The sequence below is a fragment of the Labrus mixtus genome, chromosome 6 (genome assembly GCF_963584025.1).
Source record: "Labrus mixtus chromosome 6, fLabMix1.1, whole genome shotgun sequence".
NCBI classification, from domain to species: Eukaryota; Metazoa; Chordata; class Actinopteri; order Labriformes; family Labridae; genus Labrus; species Labrus mixtus.
Genome location: NC_083617.1, coordinates 9,388,388 through 9,406,634, shown reverse-complemented (window position 1 = coordinate 9,406,634; position 18,247 = coordinate 9,388,388). Strand labels below are relative to the sequence as shown.

Here is an 18,247-nt window from a genome sequence, read left to right as displayed (position 1 = left end):
AATCTGAATTGTGCGCTGAATAGTCCATTATGCATATAAAGGCCATTGCAGCCTCAATATTGGTCGATTCATCAAACATTTATCTGTTGCCTTTTGAGCAAGATGTCATTATGGCTGTCACTCTGCAGCTTCGGCCCCTCTGTATGGAATAACAGTGCATTACTTTTCTGGACCTCTCTGATCTCCGAGAGAACATCACACACGTGTTGACTGTAGCTTTGACGGCCCCACAAGCTTTCAAAGTACATGTGTGTCAGTACACAATAGACTCAAGAACTTTTCCCCCGTTGCTGTGCTGGCTGCTGAAATGTCGCATCTATAATCTCTGTCATCTTTGGAGGAAGAGAGAAGGGCTTTAGTTCTTTATGTATTATTTCTCTGCTGTGTACGACTAAGACAAACTACATATTTGATCTATCACCCTGAGAGCTTCTGAAAATTGCCAACAGTTTTAAAAGCAGCCAAGCAAAACACAAGACGGGACTCTGCAACACATGTAAAAGAGCCCAGACTGCCGTTCTCCATTTTTCATGTGTTGCCCTGAGGATATCTGACATGACACTGGTGCACACCATTGGCAGGAGTGACTGACATTTCAGCCAATAATGGTGGAGAGTTTTCTTCCCTCTGTTGTCAGCAGTGGTTTATCAATCACTATGTCTGCATTAGTATTAGTGTATTGATCTGGCAGGGCTGCTCTCTGGGTCAGCGTCTCCTCTCCGGTGTCCTTGTCTGTGTTCCTCACATCCTCCAGTTCCTGCTCCGGCGTCATATCACTGTGTAGACTCTGTATGTTTAAACAGGATAATAAAAAGAACTCAGCGCATACATGGGCCTCTTATGTAAACTCTAGAGCGCACACAGACTGAAGCACACTGGGGCTGTATGATGTATGATGGCGAGCTTACACGGGCTAAGTGGCAGTCAAAGCGTACAGACAGGCCGTGTGAAGTATTAGCTCTGACAATGAGGCTGATCATAATTATCTTAACAAGGAGAGGATTCATCGCCTCACCTCGTTAAAGCTACCGCCTCACCCTCTCTCTCTCACCCTCTCTCTCTCTCTCTCTCTCTCTGTCTCCGTGTCTCTCTTTCTGAGCTAGTGTCTAGGTTTAAGAAAACAAATGTGATTTCACTTTTCAGTTAAAATATGTTTCTAAATTGGTTGAATGAGGTTTGATCAAGAAAAATATTCAACAATTGTTAGAAGCTTACAAATAAAAAGATTCAGTTTTTTGTTTGTTGTTGCTGTTGATACTGATACAGAGAAGCAACTGGAACTTTCATCCGTGTAAATCCCAGTATGAGAAGTAGGCAAAATGGCTGTAATTGTTGAAGTAAAATTAACTTCAAATAAACTTAAAATTGAGTAAAGATCCCGTACATATTTGCATAATCGTATAAACTTATTAAATGTTACAGAAAATTGTTATTTTATGTTTCCCGTCTTTAAAACTTGTGTGTTTTATTTGTGTTTACCCTGCATTTCCCATTTACCAAATCTGTTCAGCACTGGGACGCAAGTCAATTATGCTCATTAGTTTTCTAAAAAGCGAAAGCTGCTCTGTTTATTTTTTTTTTGTTTTTTGAAGTGAGGTACTTTAACTGCAGTGCTTCAACTTTGTTAGTTTTCCAAGCCACGCATTAAAAACCAGAAAGCTTATAAAAAGTAATGAAAGCAGCTATGGAAATGTGCAGGGGGAGCACAGAAAGCTGGAGAGTATTAGAAGTTCAATCCCGGCTGCACTGTAGTTAATGCTGGATGGGACTCAGTGGCTCTCCCCTGGCTGTGAATTTAACTGATTAAATCAGCCAGTGCACGCAGCAGTGGTGACATGAAAACAACAATTAATAAGGCTCCCTCCTGTGCCACGAGGCTCCCTTTAACCGAGCAGCTAATAACATAACCCACAGGACTGCAGCCCATCAAGCACACACACGCACACACACACACACACACACACCAACACACACTCACGCACACACACACTCAAACATATGCACACTTACAGGTGGCAATAGTTAGCAACTTCTGTTAACAGCTAATGTAATGTTTAAACTACTAAATTGAACTTGTAGATTTATTTCATGTTGTCCAAAAATAATATGGTATTTTTTTCAAAACACAGTTGAATTCTCGCATACTGCTTGTGCTACCTACACATTTCTGTACATTCGTACGAAAGCAGAGCGAGACACAGGCGGCACTTTTAAGATATTTTTGTACAACAACAACAACAACATCTGTGATTCGACCACAGAGATACCCAAACAATAAAAATATAAAAAGTCAGTGTGGACGAAATGCAAAACTCTTACTAACACTATAGATAACTCATGAAATGTGCCTTTGCTTTCATAACAGAGCAGCACCATGGGACCAAAAAACAAGCAAACAGAGTAGGATTTCATAAAACTGGCACATCCCTCCATTCATCCATCTTGCCAGTGCATTAATCAGACTTGATAAGAGGTTGTCAGCTAGCAGCTCTGCCAGCACACAGGCTGGGCTCTGTCGAGCTGCTGTTGTTGTTGGTATCAGGTGTTTGTGTTTGTGCAAAATGTTGATGTCTTTAGAAAAAGAGGTGGCTCTCTTTGCCTCAATTTGCACGTCCGGGATGCATTGCTGATTTGTACATTTCCGCTCGAGAACATAGCGGCAACGTTTCGCGACAGCATTTCAGCATTTGGTTCAAAGTTTCTGCCAGTTTGAGGCTCCATGGTTCTATGTTTGTTATTGTATAAGAGACTATGTTATGGTGTAGTCCATGCTGGCTGATCAAAAAAGACCACACAAGTAACAGCAGCTGGAGCACCAGTACTTTGTGCACTACCTTATTTTGCAAAAGTTGCATTTTTAAATATATTCATCTCTTTTTTCCCATACTTTTCCATAAAAAATGGGACTGTAAATTATGCCCCGCCCCCTGCTGCTTCCTGCTCCCCGCCATCCATTTGCAGATTGTAATTTAAAAAAAAGGTTTTATATTCACACAGCCCTAAGTTGGTGTGTATTATGGCAGCCATTGAGGCTGTGCAGATCCAGGGAGGAGCAATAGTTCACGCTGCAGATGTTTAGACCTCACTGTACCTTGAGTTTGTCATAATGCAATGTGACACTGTTCAATGGAATTTATATTTACCTAACCTAATGTCAAGGTTATCCGTCTGCTGTCGATGCCAGAAACACACTGTGATATACTGTCAGTTACATATAATGTGTTTGATTACCAAATACAGTGTTGACTTAACTCGTACCTGTTGTACGAGCTGTGATTCTGAAAAGTATACTGTCTCTATCAAATGTCAGTGAAGTCCCCCAGGATGATCTAACATGGCATACTGACAGTGTGAAGGATTAGACACAACACACACATTGCCGTTGTCCACCTTCCACGACTTGAACTTTGCTCGGCCCCCAACATTACTCCTAACTCCACCCTCCATCATTTCAATGCGTGTGTGAATGTGCATGTGTGTGCGAGAGAGGGACACCGTTGAGTAGACCCTTCACCTCTCTGTGCAATGCGTCATATAAACGGAGCAGAAAAATGCAGAATTTCTCCTGTGAAAAAAAAAAAAAAAAAAAGGACGTCTTTGATGTTAAAAGGCTGACACTAAACCCCTATCGTGGCACAGTCGCAAAGAAAAAAAAGTTTCCCCTCTGTTCCATCTGTGATTGTGAGTGTATTCCGGTTCCTCTGTGAAAATGATGGATGACAAGTTAAATTTGTGTCTGGGGAGTGAAGGTGAACTGTGACAGAGTGATTTGTCTTGGGAATGGAGGGTTAGGGTCAGGCGAAACTGGGCGCCTCAAGGCACAAGACATTGACAAATTCATCCTGCCCGCCGCATTTCTGAAGCCTTTTGTTTTGAATCCTGGCTACTCACAAGTGACCCCCATCCCTCATCCTGCCAGCCGCTGAAGGATGCCTCACCATGCCAGGGGAGCTCAGCACCACTAATTCTTGTCATTCACTTCCCTGACAGGCCCGGACCCATACTCTCCTGGCGTATGAAAGAGGCAGGCTGAAATATTTATTTCTGCACAATAACGGCTGAGCAGATTTAGAGCCATAACAGTTTTTCCTGTTGCCTTGTCATTGCAGGTCGCTGGCAGGCCTCAAAATGTTCACTGAGCTGGAAGAGCTGGTCGTCGACAACAATCTTCTCGGAAATGACCTCCGGTTTCCCAGGTTACCCAACCTCCACACCCTCACACTCAATAAGAACCAAATATCCTTTCAGACTGTGTAACTCAGTCTGTTTCTCAGTTTGATTTAAGGTCTTCATGGGTTACAGGCATAAGTATCAGAATCCAGTTTATTTTTCTTGCATTCAAAAGGTAATACAATCTTCCTGTGTTGCAAAAAAAAAATTATTTTTTAAATCCAATGATTTTGCAGGAAGCTATGTGTGCTGCAAAAGAAACTAGAAGAACTTGTGTCGCAGAGATCCACACAGGACTAGTTTTTGAACCACAGGGACCTCTAGTGGAATCACATTTAAGAGTCAACAGAACAGATGGGGCTTTTTTTATTTTTTAAAGATATTTTTAAAAAATGTGGGATTGAAAATACATTGCAAGAATGAGACGTAAATCTATGTTATGTGTTTGCAGTCTTGTTATATATCAATTAGTTTAAATTAAAGGGGTAAAATTATTCAACTCATATTTTCTACATTTGCATTCAGCTTTATTATACTGTTTTAACACTCTGAAGTAAAATAAACTAGTTACTACATTTGTCACTAAACACAGCAGCACATGCTGCACAGTTTTGGCTCATTGGTTATAACGGCCCTGTGTGTTCCACCGCCCAAAGTAAACACATTAAAAGCAGAGCTCTGCACAGCCACCCCTAAATTCAAGACACAGACACGTTGAGAGGCTGTTTATGATCAGTCAAAAATGTGTGAACTTCCCCTCCAAGCTTCAGAACAGGTTTAGCAATGTGTCCTGTTTTTCTCTGGTTATGCAGATCCTACTGGGTAACGATGCTCATGCTCCCTCACAAATTCACGCACACACACACACACACTTCCAGAGTCAACATTAAATCTGGGGCTCCTTGAAGTGTGCGTCTGGGACTGTGTGCTGGCTTTTTTTTGTGAAGTGGTCGGCACATGCTAATAGGCCAATTATGTACATCCTGTCGTGGCACGGTGCCATTTTAAAGCTCGGGTTCTGCATTAGTGCAGTTGTATTTTGACACTTTGGGGCTCAATTTTCCAAGTGAATGTATTAGTGATGAATGTGCCTGCTTAGGGGCTGTTTGTTTTTTCCACGTTTTCGCAAAAAACTTTTCCACAGCACAGCTCTGGGAAGCACGGACTGTTTGAACCACAGGGCATCCATCATTTTGTCACTGTTCTGCACCCGGCCACCTAGGAAATGAAAGAGATCGAGAGAAAAGGGAGAGAGAGCGGCAGCCAAATTGTGTCACTGCTATATGCCAAAGCCTGCACCTTAAATTGCCCCTCTGTCTGCCCGCTTTCACAAAGCCGGTGACTAGGCCCTTTGAGCAGCTCGCTAAATTTGACAGTGACGTGTTTTAGCGCAGACAGGCGCAGGAGGGGCTGTACTGGGAGTAAATGCTAATGTAATTAACAGCGCTAGGTCCTTGACATCTGCCCTTTGACACCTGACTGATATCGAGGCCCTGCTGGAACACTTGGCTGATGTGACCCCGTCACTGGAGTACCTAAGCCTGCTGGGAAACGAGGCTTGCCCCAACCAGCTGGTCAGCCTGGATAAGGACGAGGACGACTACCAGAGATACAGGTCTGTAAATACATGGACTAAGATGATGTTTCACATAAATAAAGGAGCAGGTATTGCTTTAACCTTTTTTTTTTAGAAAGATTGATACACATAAAGATTGTGTTCTGTGTGTTTTGGTTTTGTGCTTTTATTGGGTCGCCTCACAATTTTATTAGCACGGAAGATCATAAAAACCAAATATAATTTCACCTGTGTGTGCACATTTCTTATTGCTGAATGCTGCTAATTCATTGTTTAAGGTTGTTTCCGTTTCTATTACCTTTTTTGTTCTTTAAAGCTCTCATGAAGAGTTTGTATCTGTTTACTAAATAGACTGAAATTAATATCAATGCCTCTTTATGACCTACAAAAGAAAATAATGTACAGTAGATCAACTGTTTCTTTAAAGTCATTCTTAAAGTCTAAAACCGTCACTGCAGGGTAGGTGTCAGATAAAGTTGTTAACAGTACACTGGTGAAGCAGCTTCTTTAATTTTTGTACATTTTCCACAATTAATATTCTCGGTGACTGATAGATTTGACTGTTAAAATCAAACCAGGATACCGTTTTTGAGAAGAGAGAAGATCAGCAAAGAGATGAAGCTGTACCACATTGTCCACAGGGGGCGCTAAGACTCTCACAAACCGTAAGTTCCTCACAGGAGCTTTAAGATGCAACTTTTTATGCTGCTGTCTTTTTCTGGAATTGACAAGATAATATTTTTTTTTATCTCAATGGGAATATTCCTGGTAAAATAAAGACTAAATAACATAAAAATAAAAAAAAAAATTTCAGTCAGACAGTTCAGAGTGGTACTTTTTGTAAGTAATGGATGTGGAGATGTTCCTTTTTTTGTTACAACCACCCCCCTAAATTTTGCGAGCAGACCGTGGATTCAACCACATCACTCTAAAAGCTTTGTCAACCGGCCCCTCTACACTCCAGTTTGCAAAATGGATTTCATGTGTGACTAGTCACTACCACAAATGAGTGTTTACTACCCTGCCTTACCAGAGCGGATGATGCATTAAACATCAAGCTCGGCCTCAAGCCATGCAATATGACCACCATTTGTCAGGGTCCTTTACATGAAATGCGATAAAAGGCGAAAAGCATACTCTCTTTTGTCTGTTTTAGCCCTAAGTGCTTGTTTCTGACTCTGTGTTGCCTATTAATCATTTACCACCCATGCCTTTCTTGAATAATCCTTCCTCTCTCTTTTTGTCTACCTCCTTTTTCTCTCTCTTTGCCTCCCCTGCTCCCCCTCTCTGCTTATCTCACTGGTGAGGGAAGCTGTTCTGTTTTGACTGACAACGTCTAGGGTCCTGTAATGTAATATTCATAATGTGTCACATAGTAAAACATCAATTTGAGCGTGATGCAGATTTCATGTCTGACAAGGTTAGGCTGTATGCAGGTCGTGACAGCATTGGCCTTGGGCAATAAATACCCAGCCCAATGCCTCGGGAGCTCTCGGCCTCTCAAGTGAAATAGCCTGGTGCGTTGCATCGGTGCCCCAATTAGTGCAATGACATAGAAACATAGTATCCGTTCACACAGTGCTGTGTAGTCTGCACAGAGGTTAAATGTCCTCTTCTCAAATCACAGTGCATACACTCAGTGGTCGTTTGTAGTACTACGATAACGTAAGAACACAGTGCTCTGATGTCATGTTCATGATAGGTTCCAATAATGCAGCATTGTACTTGTATAGTTCAGTGTCTCCACTAAAAACTGTTCTGTTTGTTGAACCGGAAATATTGTAATTCAGAACTTTGCTGTGATGTATAATGATTAACACATTTTGACGTGACATTTTAACCTCTAATCTCGAGGAAAGTTATCAGCCTGTCAGATCTTCTTTTGTGGCAGATCAAAGAGTTTGTGCCTGAGGTGCCTCAACAACCGGCTGCACTTTGTGTTCGCTCAACCTTTATTCTGAATTCCATTAACTCAGCCGCATAATTGTCAATGACTTTTTTATTATCTTCCATAAATGTAGTGTAAATGTAATGTGGTAAGACTTAATTTATGGGACCCATAGTCTTGGAACATCTCAGAACAAACTGATATGTACGTGTTTGTCCAAGGAAGGTCCTTGGAGTTTATTTGGATCAACTGTTTGTTTGAATCTCACATCCATCTACATATACTAAAACTAAATCTCTATATTCATCTATATCGTAAAAAACAAAAAAGTATCACTGATGTTGTTTCAGTTATGATGATTGCACTTCTGATCATCATACTTCTGTGTGATTCTAAATAAAGTTAATAAAAGAAGGAATTGGTCCTGGGGCGCTGATGGTCCAGCGGTTTGGTCACACCCCATGTAAGGAGGCTATAGACCTCCAAGCGGGCGGACCAGGTTCAGGACCAACTTGTAGATCCCACATGTCATTCCCCACTCTCTCCAGATTTTCTATACTCTATCCACTGTCCTATGGAAATAATGGAAAAATCTGCAAAATACATTAAAAAAATTAAGTTCCTTGGAGACGTTTGTGAGGAGAATAGAAATGATGGTCGATTGATAGACCTTCAAACAGTATATAGTTTACCTTTAATGTGAATCTTTTACTAAAGGAAGTGGAGAACACGTGCTGAGGGTAAAATAGTTTTCTATTTTGAATGTACAAGCGTTATAAAATCCGATTAAAAATATATCCGTACACGTAAACTGCATTTAAATACAATTTCATCAGTTTTTAGAGTCATATGATTCACGGGGAAATCAGGGAAATCTTTCTCGATATCACTCAACTGTCACTTCTGAACATTACGCTAAATAACCGATTACATAACTCTGATTGTGACATTGACAAGTATTAGGATATCATGTAAGCCATTATTTAAGTCATTTTGAACTATGATAATCTAGCTTAAGTTGCGGTACGTCTCCTATATCGACCACTTCCAATGGCAGCAAAACACATGTTTGTCACCACTAAATAAAGCACAAGGGTCTCCCCCCCACCCCCTCAGTAATCCTGCCCTCCCCTCCTGTGCTCTCTTATCCTCCCTCCCTGGTTGGCTTGAATCATTAATATCCCTACTGGCTGACAGAGCCTTGTCATCTGCTCTGACCCTGTGATGGTAGGTTACCTATGGAGAATGACCTCTCTGCATGTCTCCCAAGGGCATCTTCACATTTCATCATGGAAATGCCTCTGAACAAAGTCCTTTTTTTTTACAGGGAGGGAGACACACAGGATGGGATTGGGGGCCTCTTGGATTTGAGTGCTGGAAAGGGAGCTCTTATTAGGGGTCAGGAGGAGGTCATTTTACTCTAAGATAATGTTCCAATAAAAGGTGTTTGAAGCCTGTGGGATATTAAAATGTTTTCTTATTGCCTGTAATCTCTCCCCCTTTTCTGTTTTTTATTCATTTTGCATTTTCCTTATTTTTTTTCCTCAAGATATTTTCTCTACCGTGTCAGTCTTAACGGGACCCTTGCATCCCTTCCTTATAATCTTCAGGTGTTGAAAACTTGACACAAGCTTCACCATCTCCCCTCATCGCCATCGCCATCATCAATTTGTCATGGCTCTTTGCGCACAGGTCTTGTCTGTGCCCATACTCCCACCCCATCCTTTCTCACCCTCCACTTAGGTGCTGCATACATGTCCTCCTTTCTTTTCTTTTTCTTTTTTGGCTACCACCTCAGCTCAGCCCTGACATACTGGTTCCTCTATCCCTGCCTGCCTGTGAAAGGATCTGTTGTCATCTATGTATTCCGACCATTATCTTTTGACGTTTCTCTCCCTCCCAATGAAAGACAGAGTGTGTCTGAAAGCTTAGAGAGATATCTGTGATGCTGCCAGAATGACAGCTCTGGCAGGCGGGTTGTATCTCCTTTCGTGCTATTTATATGTCGTACTTATTCCTATCAGCTTTGAAGCTTATAACATACAAGAAAGTATCGCCATTAAATCTGCATCACCATTAAATCTCTGTAAACACGGCTTCTTTTCAAGTTAAGTTGATGCGTGCATTTACATATTAGAAAATGTGTCAGTTTGATTAGTATGTGACAGTTTACACACTTCCTCAGATTCTCTGTTTGTCTCTTTGTTAAGAACAGGCCTACAAGGAGAACTTTTAAAGGGAAGCACTTTTGTTAAAGGGTTGTTGTTTTTTCGTCCTCTTGCAGGTACTTTGTTCTGCACAAGATGCCCCAGCTGAAGTTTCTGGACACGAGGAAAGTAACCAGAAAAGAAGTGATGGAGGCGCAGGCAAGAGGAGCCTTCATGAAAGTGGTCAAACCCAAGTCGGAAGTTGTAAGTTAAGCCTGATTTTTGTTTTGTTTCAAGTAGAATTTCCTCTTTCCCTTTATCCTTTCTTTCTTCCTGTGCATGCTTGATTTTCAGGCTTCCTTTAAAAAGGTCTCAGTATTCTGGCCCTTCACAGAGAGTCTCTCTTTCCTATCGCTTCAAGTGTGCATGTGTTTGTGCGTTGCGTGTGTGAGCACATGTGTGTAAATGTGTGTGACCACGGCCTGACCTGATTCCGTATGCATGAGCCCAGATCAAAGACGACGGGCGGCTGTCCAGTCGCGCTTGTGTCGCCAAGTGTGACATGGCTGGCGATTGGAGTGACAGCTCACGTACACGCTCGCTCACAATCGCTCAATTATCCCGAGCCCATGCACTTATTCCTCCCTTTCTTGTTTCGGGCCACACAGACTAATTAGAGTTTGGGAGGTTCATAGACACACCCCACTACCCCCCCCCCCCCCTTTTTTGTCACCCCTTCTACTGCTTCTTTGATAATGCAATATAAATGAACAGCTTTTGCCCAGATTTGATTTCATGTAATTGTAAGGTCATGAAATATTTACCGTTCGGATCAGCTAAGCTTTGTCGTTTCAAGGTCTCTGGGGCTCTGACAGTGAGCCTGGGAGGTTAAAAATGGATCCAGAGTAGCAGGAGTGAAGGCATCCAATGACAAATCAGAAGCATGTGAGTCAGCATCGGGGTTTAAAAGTACAAAAAAAAAAATGTTGTCACAGACAATCAGTTAAGATAGTGTACTCTCTTAGTGTCAGATCATGCAAGAGAGCAAAACACTGAAATAATTTAACCTCCGTCTGGCTTGTTTGGTAGATAGAGAAGAGTGAAATGAAAACACCGCTCATCCACTTTATATGAAACGAAACCAAGGACCTCTGCAATGCTTTTTGGCAGGGTGAAGTCTCTTTATACGATATTATTTACATAGCTTGTCAGTGAGTAAGAAATGTTTGCCTTTGTCGCCACAGCTTCAGATGAAAGGAGAGATAATCATTGATTCTAGCTGACGTGATGTGTGTGTGTTTTTGTGTCTTCATGTCTTTGAACCTGCTTCAACGGTAATTTATTCCCCATGCAAAGTAAAAGGTTATAGCTTTGATTTAAAAAAAAAAAAAAAAAAAAACACTTCCACCCTCCAATGCACACAGTATTTTATTCGACTGAACATACTTTTTCTGTTCTGTACACGGTTTCTTATTAGCAGTGTTTGACCTGAAAAGTCATCACTAAAGAAGAAGAATCTTTGCCTGGAAATATCCCCGAGTCTGGGCTCTTAAGATGTCACAGCAGCATTTCCATAACATAGATGAGAAGTGATGTGTCAACTACCGCTGACTTGATGAGCCATGAGTACCTCCCGGCTCTAATTGTCCACATCATCACAGTGATTGTGAGCTGACCAATAGTGCGGGCCGCCAATTAACGAAACGTCTGCAATAGAGGGAGGAACACGAAGTGAGATGATGGAATAATTAGATATTTGTGTTTGCTTTTATGTCTGCTACAGCAGGGTGTTGCTCAGAACAGTGGCTCAGGGTACACTGTCTGCCATTTGCTTCATTACAAAGAATGGTAATTAGCTGTCTCACTGTCACTTGTGCAATTTGAGTCTCAATTAGTGCAAGTACTTGAGGGGGGAAAAAAGCATCGCAGACTTCATTTAAAAGGTTTACTCGATGAAATGATTTGACTGTGGGTGTATCTTCTTAAGTTCTTTGCCCTGCACACAGTTAGTTTTCCTCTCAGACCTTATATGTCAATTCTCCTTCCTCATGTTTACACAAAGATAAATTGAAACCATAGAAACAGCAGCAACTGCAGCAGGGTTACAGTTAAACATGCCCACTTATGACAGCATACGAGTGAAGAAAGAGCCCCTTCTATCAGATCATTCCCACTGCATGATGTATGTATTGGAATAGTTAATGGACTCGCTATAAAAGAGACACAGCTGAACTTTTAGACCTCTCTTGAGTCATATCGGAGCAGACTGTGACCACGGTTGTAACTCCTTTTCAATCATGCCATTATGGCATGGCACTGAGCGGCGCCACATGGTTCTGATAAAGCAGTTATGGTCTTTAGCACAATCTGAACGCCATAACTTTCATACGTTTCCAATGTTTTCCATGTCGGCTGAATCACTACCAGACACTCAATGGTTAGTTGTTATGCAGGAAAGGCCCAAACACACACAAACACACACAAATACACACATGAATTAGTCTGAGAGGAGATGTGCAACTAAAAAATTACCAAAGAAATTGCAGCCTGTAGAAAAAAATAGGCTATCAATGCCACAAAGTTAAACCATTGTTGCCAACACAAACATAAGTTTTGTTTCCATAGATGTATTTTCATGCATGTTTTTTAGTTTTTAATTAAAAAAAAAAAACAGTTAACTAAATAAAATATAACTTATAATGTAGTTCCAAAACGTTGCGGTTAGCTTGCCGTGGTATTTGCCTTTGTCATAAAAGGAACATGCTATCATAAGTTCTAACGTAATGAACATTTAACTCACATGATCAGCTGATCTTGGCTGAAGCTGTTTTAAAAAATTGCATTTTGAGCAATAAAAGCTTACATGAAACAACAATTAGAACTTATTGGCTAGCCACCTTATCTTGTTCTTCCAAAAGGAAATCCGTTTTAGCATTTATTTGATACCCTTACCCTTGAATGCTAAAAGACTTACTGGATAACTGTTCAACATTGTTAGTTAGTTAGTTAGAGAGTTAGTTAGTTAGTTAGAGAGTTAGTTAGCTAGCTAGTTAGTTAGTTACTTGCTTACCTACTTACTTTCTTACTTTCTTATTTACTTACTTACTTAGCTAATAAGCTAGCTAGTTGGCCAGCTAGTTAATTAGTAGGCTCAAAATGCTTCTTTCTAGTATAACTAGTAGATTTTGGACCTGAAATATATTTCAGTGTTTAACTAATACACTAGTTCTGTCAAAGACCGCACTAGCCTACTACTATCTAATTAAATGCTCATAGGACTTTCCACTCTGTTTAACTGCCACATCTTAGCAATGCAAGAATGAAAATCTACAACTTCTGACTACAGCATGCTCTGTCATGAACCTAGTTTACCAAACCAGTTCACAGAAACATCTTACTTCATTTATTTTTGCGACATTTCAAGAGTTGTCTTAAAGTTAGCTTGATGATTTAATGAAACCAGACTAATATGACCAAGAAAACAAAGAACTGTGGTCAGATAATGATCTCGAGGTAATACCCTGAATATAATGTTGTTACTTCTTGAATTATTGCTCCGTGTGTTCATGCAAAATGTGTTTGACACCCTAAGTGCATGACAATAAGCTGTTCCTCATTTGTATGTTTTTTGTGTTTGCTACAAAGTCAGAAGGTGTTAATTTACTCTCTCTGGCTTTTGTTTTATTGCATGTCTGAGTGGAAAGGACAAGTTATCGGACAGATGCAGACACAAAATGACAAAGACGAGACAGTGAAACAATCTGTATAAATACCTGAAAGAAACAAAAAAAAAAAAGACGGGCCGACTGAAGTGTTTTCCCAAAACCACAACACTAAACAGAGCCGGAGTGGGAAAGCCTTGAGCTGTATTTTGGGAAATTGGGCGTGTTGGAATGCTATAATGTGATAATTCTTTTTGAGGACTTAGAGGTCATGGAATGAAATGGCGTTAAACCACGTAGAGCCATTTGGGCTGGTGTTGGGGCTGCTTTTGGAAAATACATGTGGTGTTTGTTGGCTTGGTTTCCTCCACCTCCTTCCACTCTGCCACGGAGGCCACATTATGCTGTCGAACCCTTGGGTTAAACTGGCCATGTCTATCAAAACACTGTGACAGCACGTTCTGTTTTCACGTACCAAGTTCTGCTAAAAAAAAAAGTGCGTAGCAAATTTAACTGGTAGAATAACATTTGCTCCATGCCACATGTTTAAGAGTGTTTCACAGTGAATGAACTAACTCCATGGTCCCCCTCTTTAAGCACAGCTTGGTAGCTACGTCAGCGGGTATAAATGTTCCTCGGATGTCACTTAGATTTCGCCTGGATCAAGTATTTGACTTGATTTTCTAGCATGAGCACACGTTTTTTTTTTTCTCTCCCCACATCCTTCTGCGTATAATGTAAAGCAGACTGCATTGCAGGGTGGCTTGAGCCAGCTCCGGGGTCCCATGAGTCTCTGCACACAGGGTAACGGTTCTTCAAGGGAATGAACAGTGACAGAGCCAGGAAAGTCCTCAAGTGGATCTTTTCAGTTCAGTTTTTTCTTCCCCGGACACTAACCTGTTTCACTCCGTAGCAGACAGCGGTTCATTTTAAGTTTGCACTGAAGGAAGCAGCCCAAATTGAAGATAGACTGTTTGGTTTTGGATCCATGATTGTGCATTATGTGATGCACGATTGTGGCTTTTTTTTCCCCCTCCCCCTTTTTTTTTTGTAAAGCAACTCTGGAAACAAGGGGAGGCATTTTGCTTTAGGTTGGGTTTGTTTTGCTTCCCTTTCAAAGTCTCAAATGTACAAATGTACGTTGCCACGTTCATCTCTGTGCTCGAAGAGTTATGAGTTCCCCGAAGCTCTCAAACATAACAAACAGCATGCAACATAGCTCTTTGTGAATGCGCCTTCAGTGGGTTTGCTGAATCATTTTACTGAACAAATGTGTCCTCAGAGAAAACTCTGAGAATATGGTTCTCAACAGGGGAAGTAAATGTAACCCAACAGATTGCTGTGTAGGCAAGTTTATTACCCTCTTTGCTAGATCCTCTATTTCCACCAGCTATTATACATACACAGCCATGATTTGTCTCCTTTCTCTGCGAAACATTCCTAAATCAATACGTATACAGTAGGTCGAATGAGGACAGCACTGCAGAGTCACATTTGTGGGCAAACTGTAACCATACGATTGCCTGTCTGCTTTATGTTCCCACAAATAAACTCCCTGACATATTGTGATCTGCTTGCTTTCAAATTATCCCCTGTCCCCCCGCCTTACATAATGTCATGTTATCTATTAATTGCATCACTTGAGACACTGCTGTTCTCTGTCTTTCCATGACAACATATCCTAAATGTTAAAACAGCTGTTTATAATTGTTTGGACGTGTTTGGTTTGCATGATTGACGAAAAACACTGTGTTTGCGTCAGGATATTTCCAGAGAGCCACATGTTCATTCTCTCAGGTATGTGTATTTGACTGTCGTTATCTGGTATAAGTGCATGCCTATGTGTTTTTCTGTAACTGCTTTTCGAATCCTGAGGTCTGTCCAAGTGTTTAGAGCCATGCGACGGACCCAAATCTGAGCGTTTTGGCAGTGAATCTGGGAGGTCACACTGGGGTTATAAGCTGGGGAAACAACAGCAATTAGAGGGAGTGACTCACACTGTCCACATAAATCATCCAGGCCCTGCATATCATAAACACACAGTAAAACTTTAAAGCACAATTAATTGCAAGCAATAACCCCAAGATTGATTTATGGCCTCTTTCAAAGCCTGGAGACACGGGGTGCATGACCCGAATGTCACGTCACTCTCGCATGCAAGAAATGATCGATGTATCATTCCTTTTTTTTTTTTTTTTTTTGGCAAAAAGCAGAGCATAGAAACAAACATGTGTTTTTGCAAGCGCTTTTTATGAGACAAGCGAAGTGGCCGTGTTGCATTAACTGATTTTCCTCTCCTTCTGTTGGCATCCAGTACAGAGGAGGAACGCCTCTGTGGTGAAGCATTTGTTGTCTCGACATCTCTCGTGTTTTAGCGGTGGAATTTGAGGGCCTGTCAGAAAACAGGCCAAATCTGGCCGGATAATAATGAGACGTCTCCCTCTCCCCATTTTGACAAAAAAAAAAAAAAAGTTTGACAAATCATGTGATTGTTCACATAACTTTTCTCTCTTATTTCTGTCTTATATGCAAGTCTTTGTTAAGGTTTTATTAGTGTAATAATATTGAGTGCCTGGGGTTGGCACGCTCCAGAGCATTTGCTTTTACGCACACTGTTCCAACCAAACCCTTTATTTGCCTTTGGGAAGGAACAAGTTTTTATTAGTTTTTTTAAAAGTTCTTTTTAGAAACAGAAAACTACAGGGACATAACACAAATCCACCTTCTAGTATTATTGAACACTCTTCAGACATATGTAAAGGAAACTCTGCACTCACAGCCCTACTTTTCACAGTCATTATGTTCCTCTATAAAACTGAGCCTTCTTTCTGTTAATGCCAAGGGGTTGCACAACTCCACGATCCCTGTACATGCACTGTAGCAACAACATGATAGCCACTAAGGCATCTCTTCAATTGCACCTCTTATCAAATGATGCTTTTAGCTATTACATAGTGCAGCTTCCCAGTGCGTCGGACTATCAGTCCAATCAGAGCTAATCCTCCCTGTTGGTCTCTTTGGTGACAGGAAGATGCTGCTAGCCTAATGAGAGACAGCTGGCTTAGTGTTTTCTCCGCTCTAAAAAAGAAAATCCATCTATCTTTCTCTCTCCCTCCCCCCCTCTCTTACCCCACCGGGTGTTTCCACAGAAATGTGCCAAACTTTAAATCTCTCACAGAGATCAGTTATTTCTTTGCCTGTCTCTTTTAGTTGATGTTGACAGCACACATTAATCACTGTTTCAGCCCTCGCGTTTCTAGTTTACTTTGAAGCTGATTGTCATGTGCGCCCTCACGAGGCAGCTTCCCTTCAATTCACTTTCAGATTGTTATCAGATAATTCTGGTAAAGTTGTTGTTGTTTATGACATGCAGCTGTTAATGCAGTATTAAAAGTTAATGAGCGTAAGGGCTTAGAATCTGTGATGGATGAGCGGGATACAGTTTATACTAAAGTGTCACATTTGTTTTTTCCAGTTGTCGTAGTAAAACCAGGGAAAGTTTGTGTTAATTGGTGTGAAACTCTAAATGTTTTTTTGCACAATCATGGTGGCAGTGAACTGTTCCCTCGACTCCTTTGAGCTTTAATCCATCATACTTTTGAGTGGTTTTTTTTTTTCTCCTCAGTTCAGTGTTAACGGAGACGGAGTCTTCTTTCAGCAGCGACTTTCATGAGCATGCAACAGAGGACGGAGCCAGCGCTGAAAGTCCCTCCACTGAAGTTTGTGCTTACACAGACCTTCTTTGTGGTTTTTCAAGCTTGTCAGACATGTCAAGCGCGGGGCTAGAAAAAGAATATTGTTTCCAGCCACTTGGATTCCTTTCCTCCCTGACATCTGCCACTCCGGCGAGATGATAAATTCTTGCCTCATTAAGCGTGGGTGTGGGATTACAGGCTGACAACACATTAATCACTGGGCTGGGTGGCAGCAGCCCCGCACCAGCTACAGGCATTGTTAACCAAACTTTTCTAATGTGTCACTCTCCTCCCTGACAGCCCATAATCAATCATCCTGATTGGCAGGGCTGATAGATTACACTATTTATACTTTGTGTAATGAAAGCTACCGTTTCCACCTACTGTCATTGTGGAGACGATGATAGGCCACACCGTCCGGCTGAATGGGAACACAGAGTGAAAGAAAGACCTTGGTGCAGCATTGTGAACTTAAAAACAGACACTGCTGAGCGCCATGGCGGGAGGGAGGAGTGTTCTGTGTGTCTGTATTGTTTCCCCTGCGCGGTATAGCTTAAAGGCAGTCTTCACACCATCACTGAGCTATTGTCATCTTTGTCGCTATCAGTGGCAGGCCGAGCTCTCGCAGGTAAAACTCTGCTTTGTCTGCGCTGGGATTCAGTTTCCCCGTGACCCCATTGTTGAGGTGAGGTTTTGTTGTCGGAGCCTCTTTTCTGACAGAAAGTGAATGATTTACACATGTATAACAACAAAATGACAGGACACCATATACTGTATGTGTGTGCTTGTCAATGTGCCGGGGTCAAAAGGATAATGGATAATGTATTTTCCCTGTTTTCTTAGGGGCCTTGGCCCGACGTTACATCGCTTTACAACCCCCCCGAGCTGATTTTTTTTTTCATGCATGGGAACTTGTGGATGAAATGACACACTCCTGGTAGCCTTCAAACATAATAAGGTTATGTTTCTTTTTTGTTCATTTTCAGCCGTACGTCTTTGTCTGGAATTAGAGATGTCCTCGGCACGCCGGGAGAGGATATTGAATATGAGCTCTTAGTTGAGAGACTGCCAAGCCTTCGGAGAGAAAAGACAAGAGGGGGGGTGGGGGG

At 41.5% G+C, this 18,247-nt stretch overlaps 1 protein-coding gene across 3 annotated transcripts in view; it reads left to right on the top strand.

The window, feature by feature from the left end:
• Nucleotides 1-18,247, top strand: part of lrmda (leucine rich melanocyte differentiation associated) — a 224,029-nt gene that overhangs the window by 146,414 nt on the left and 59,368 nt on the right. For 2 of the 3 annotated variants that reach the window (XM_061039883.1, XM_061039885.1), the window contains 3 exons: nt 4,110-4,236; nt 5,646-5,785; nt 9,919-10,045. In XM_061039883.1, coding sequence (XP_060895866.1) covers nt 4,110-4,236; nt 5,646-5,785; nt 9,919-10,045 — 394 coding nt within the window. Of the gene's footprint in view, nt 1-4,109; nt 4,242-5,645; nt 5,786-9,918; nt 10,046-18,247 lie in introns of all 3 variants that reach the window. The other variant, XM_061039884.1, reaches the window with a different exon arrangement.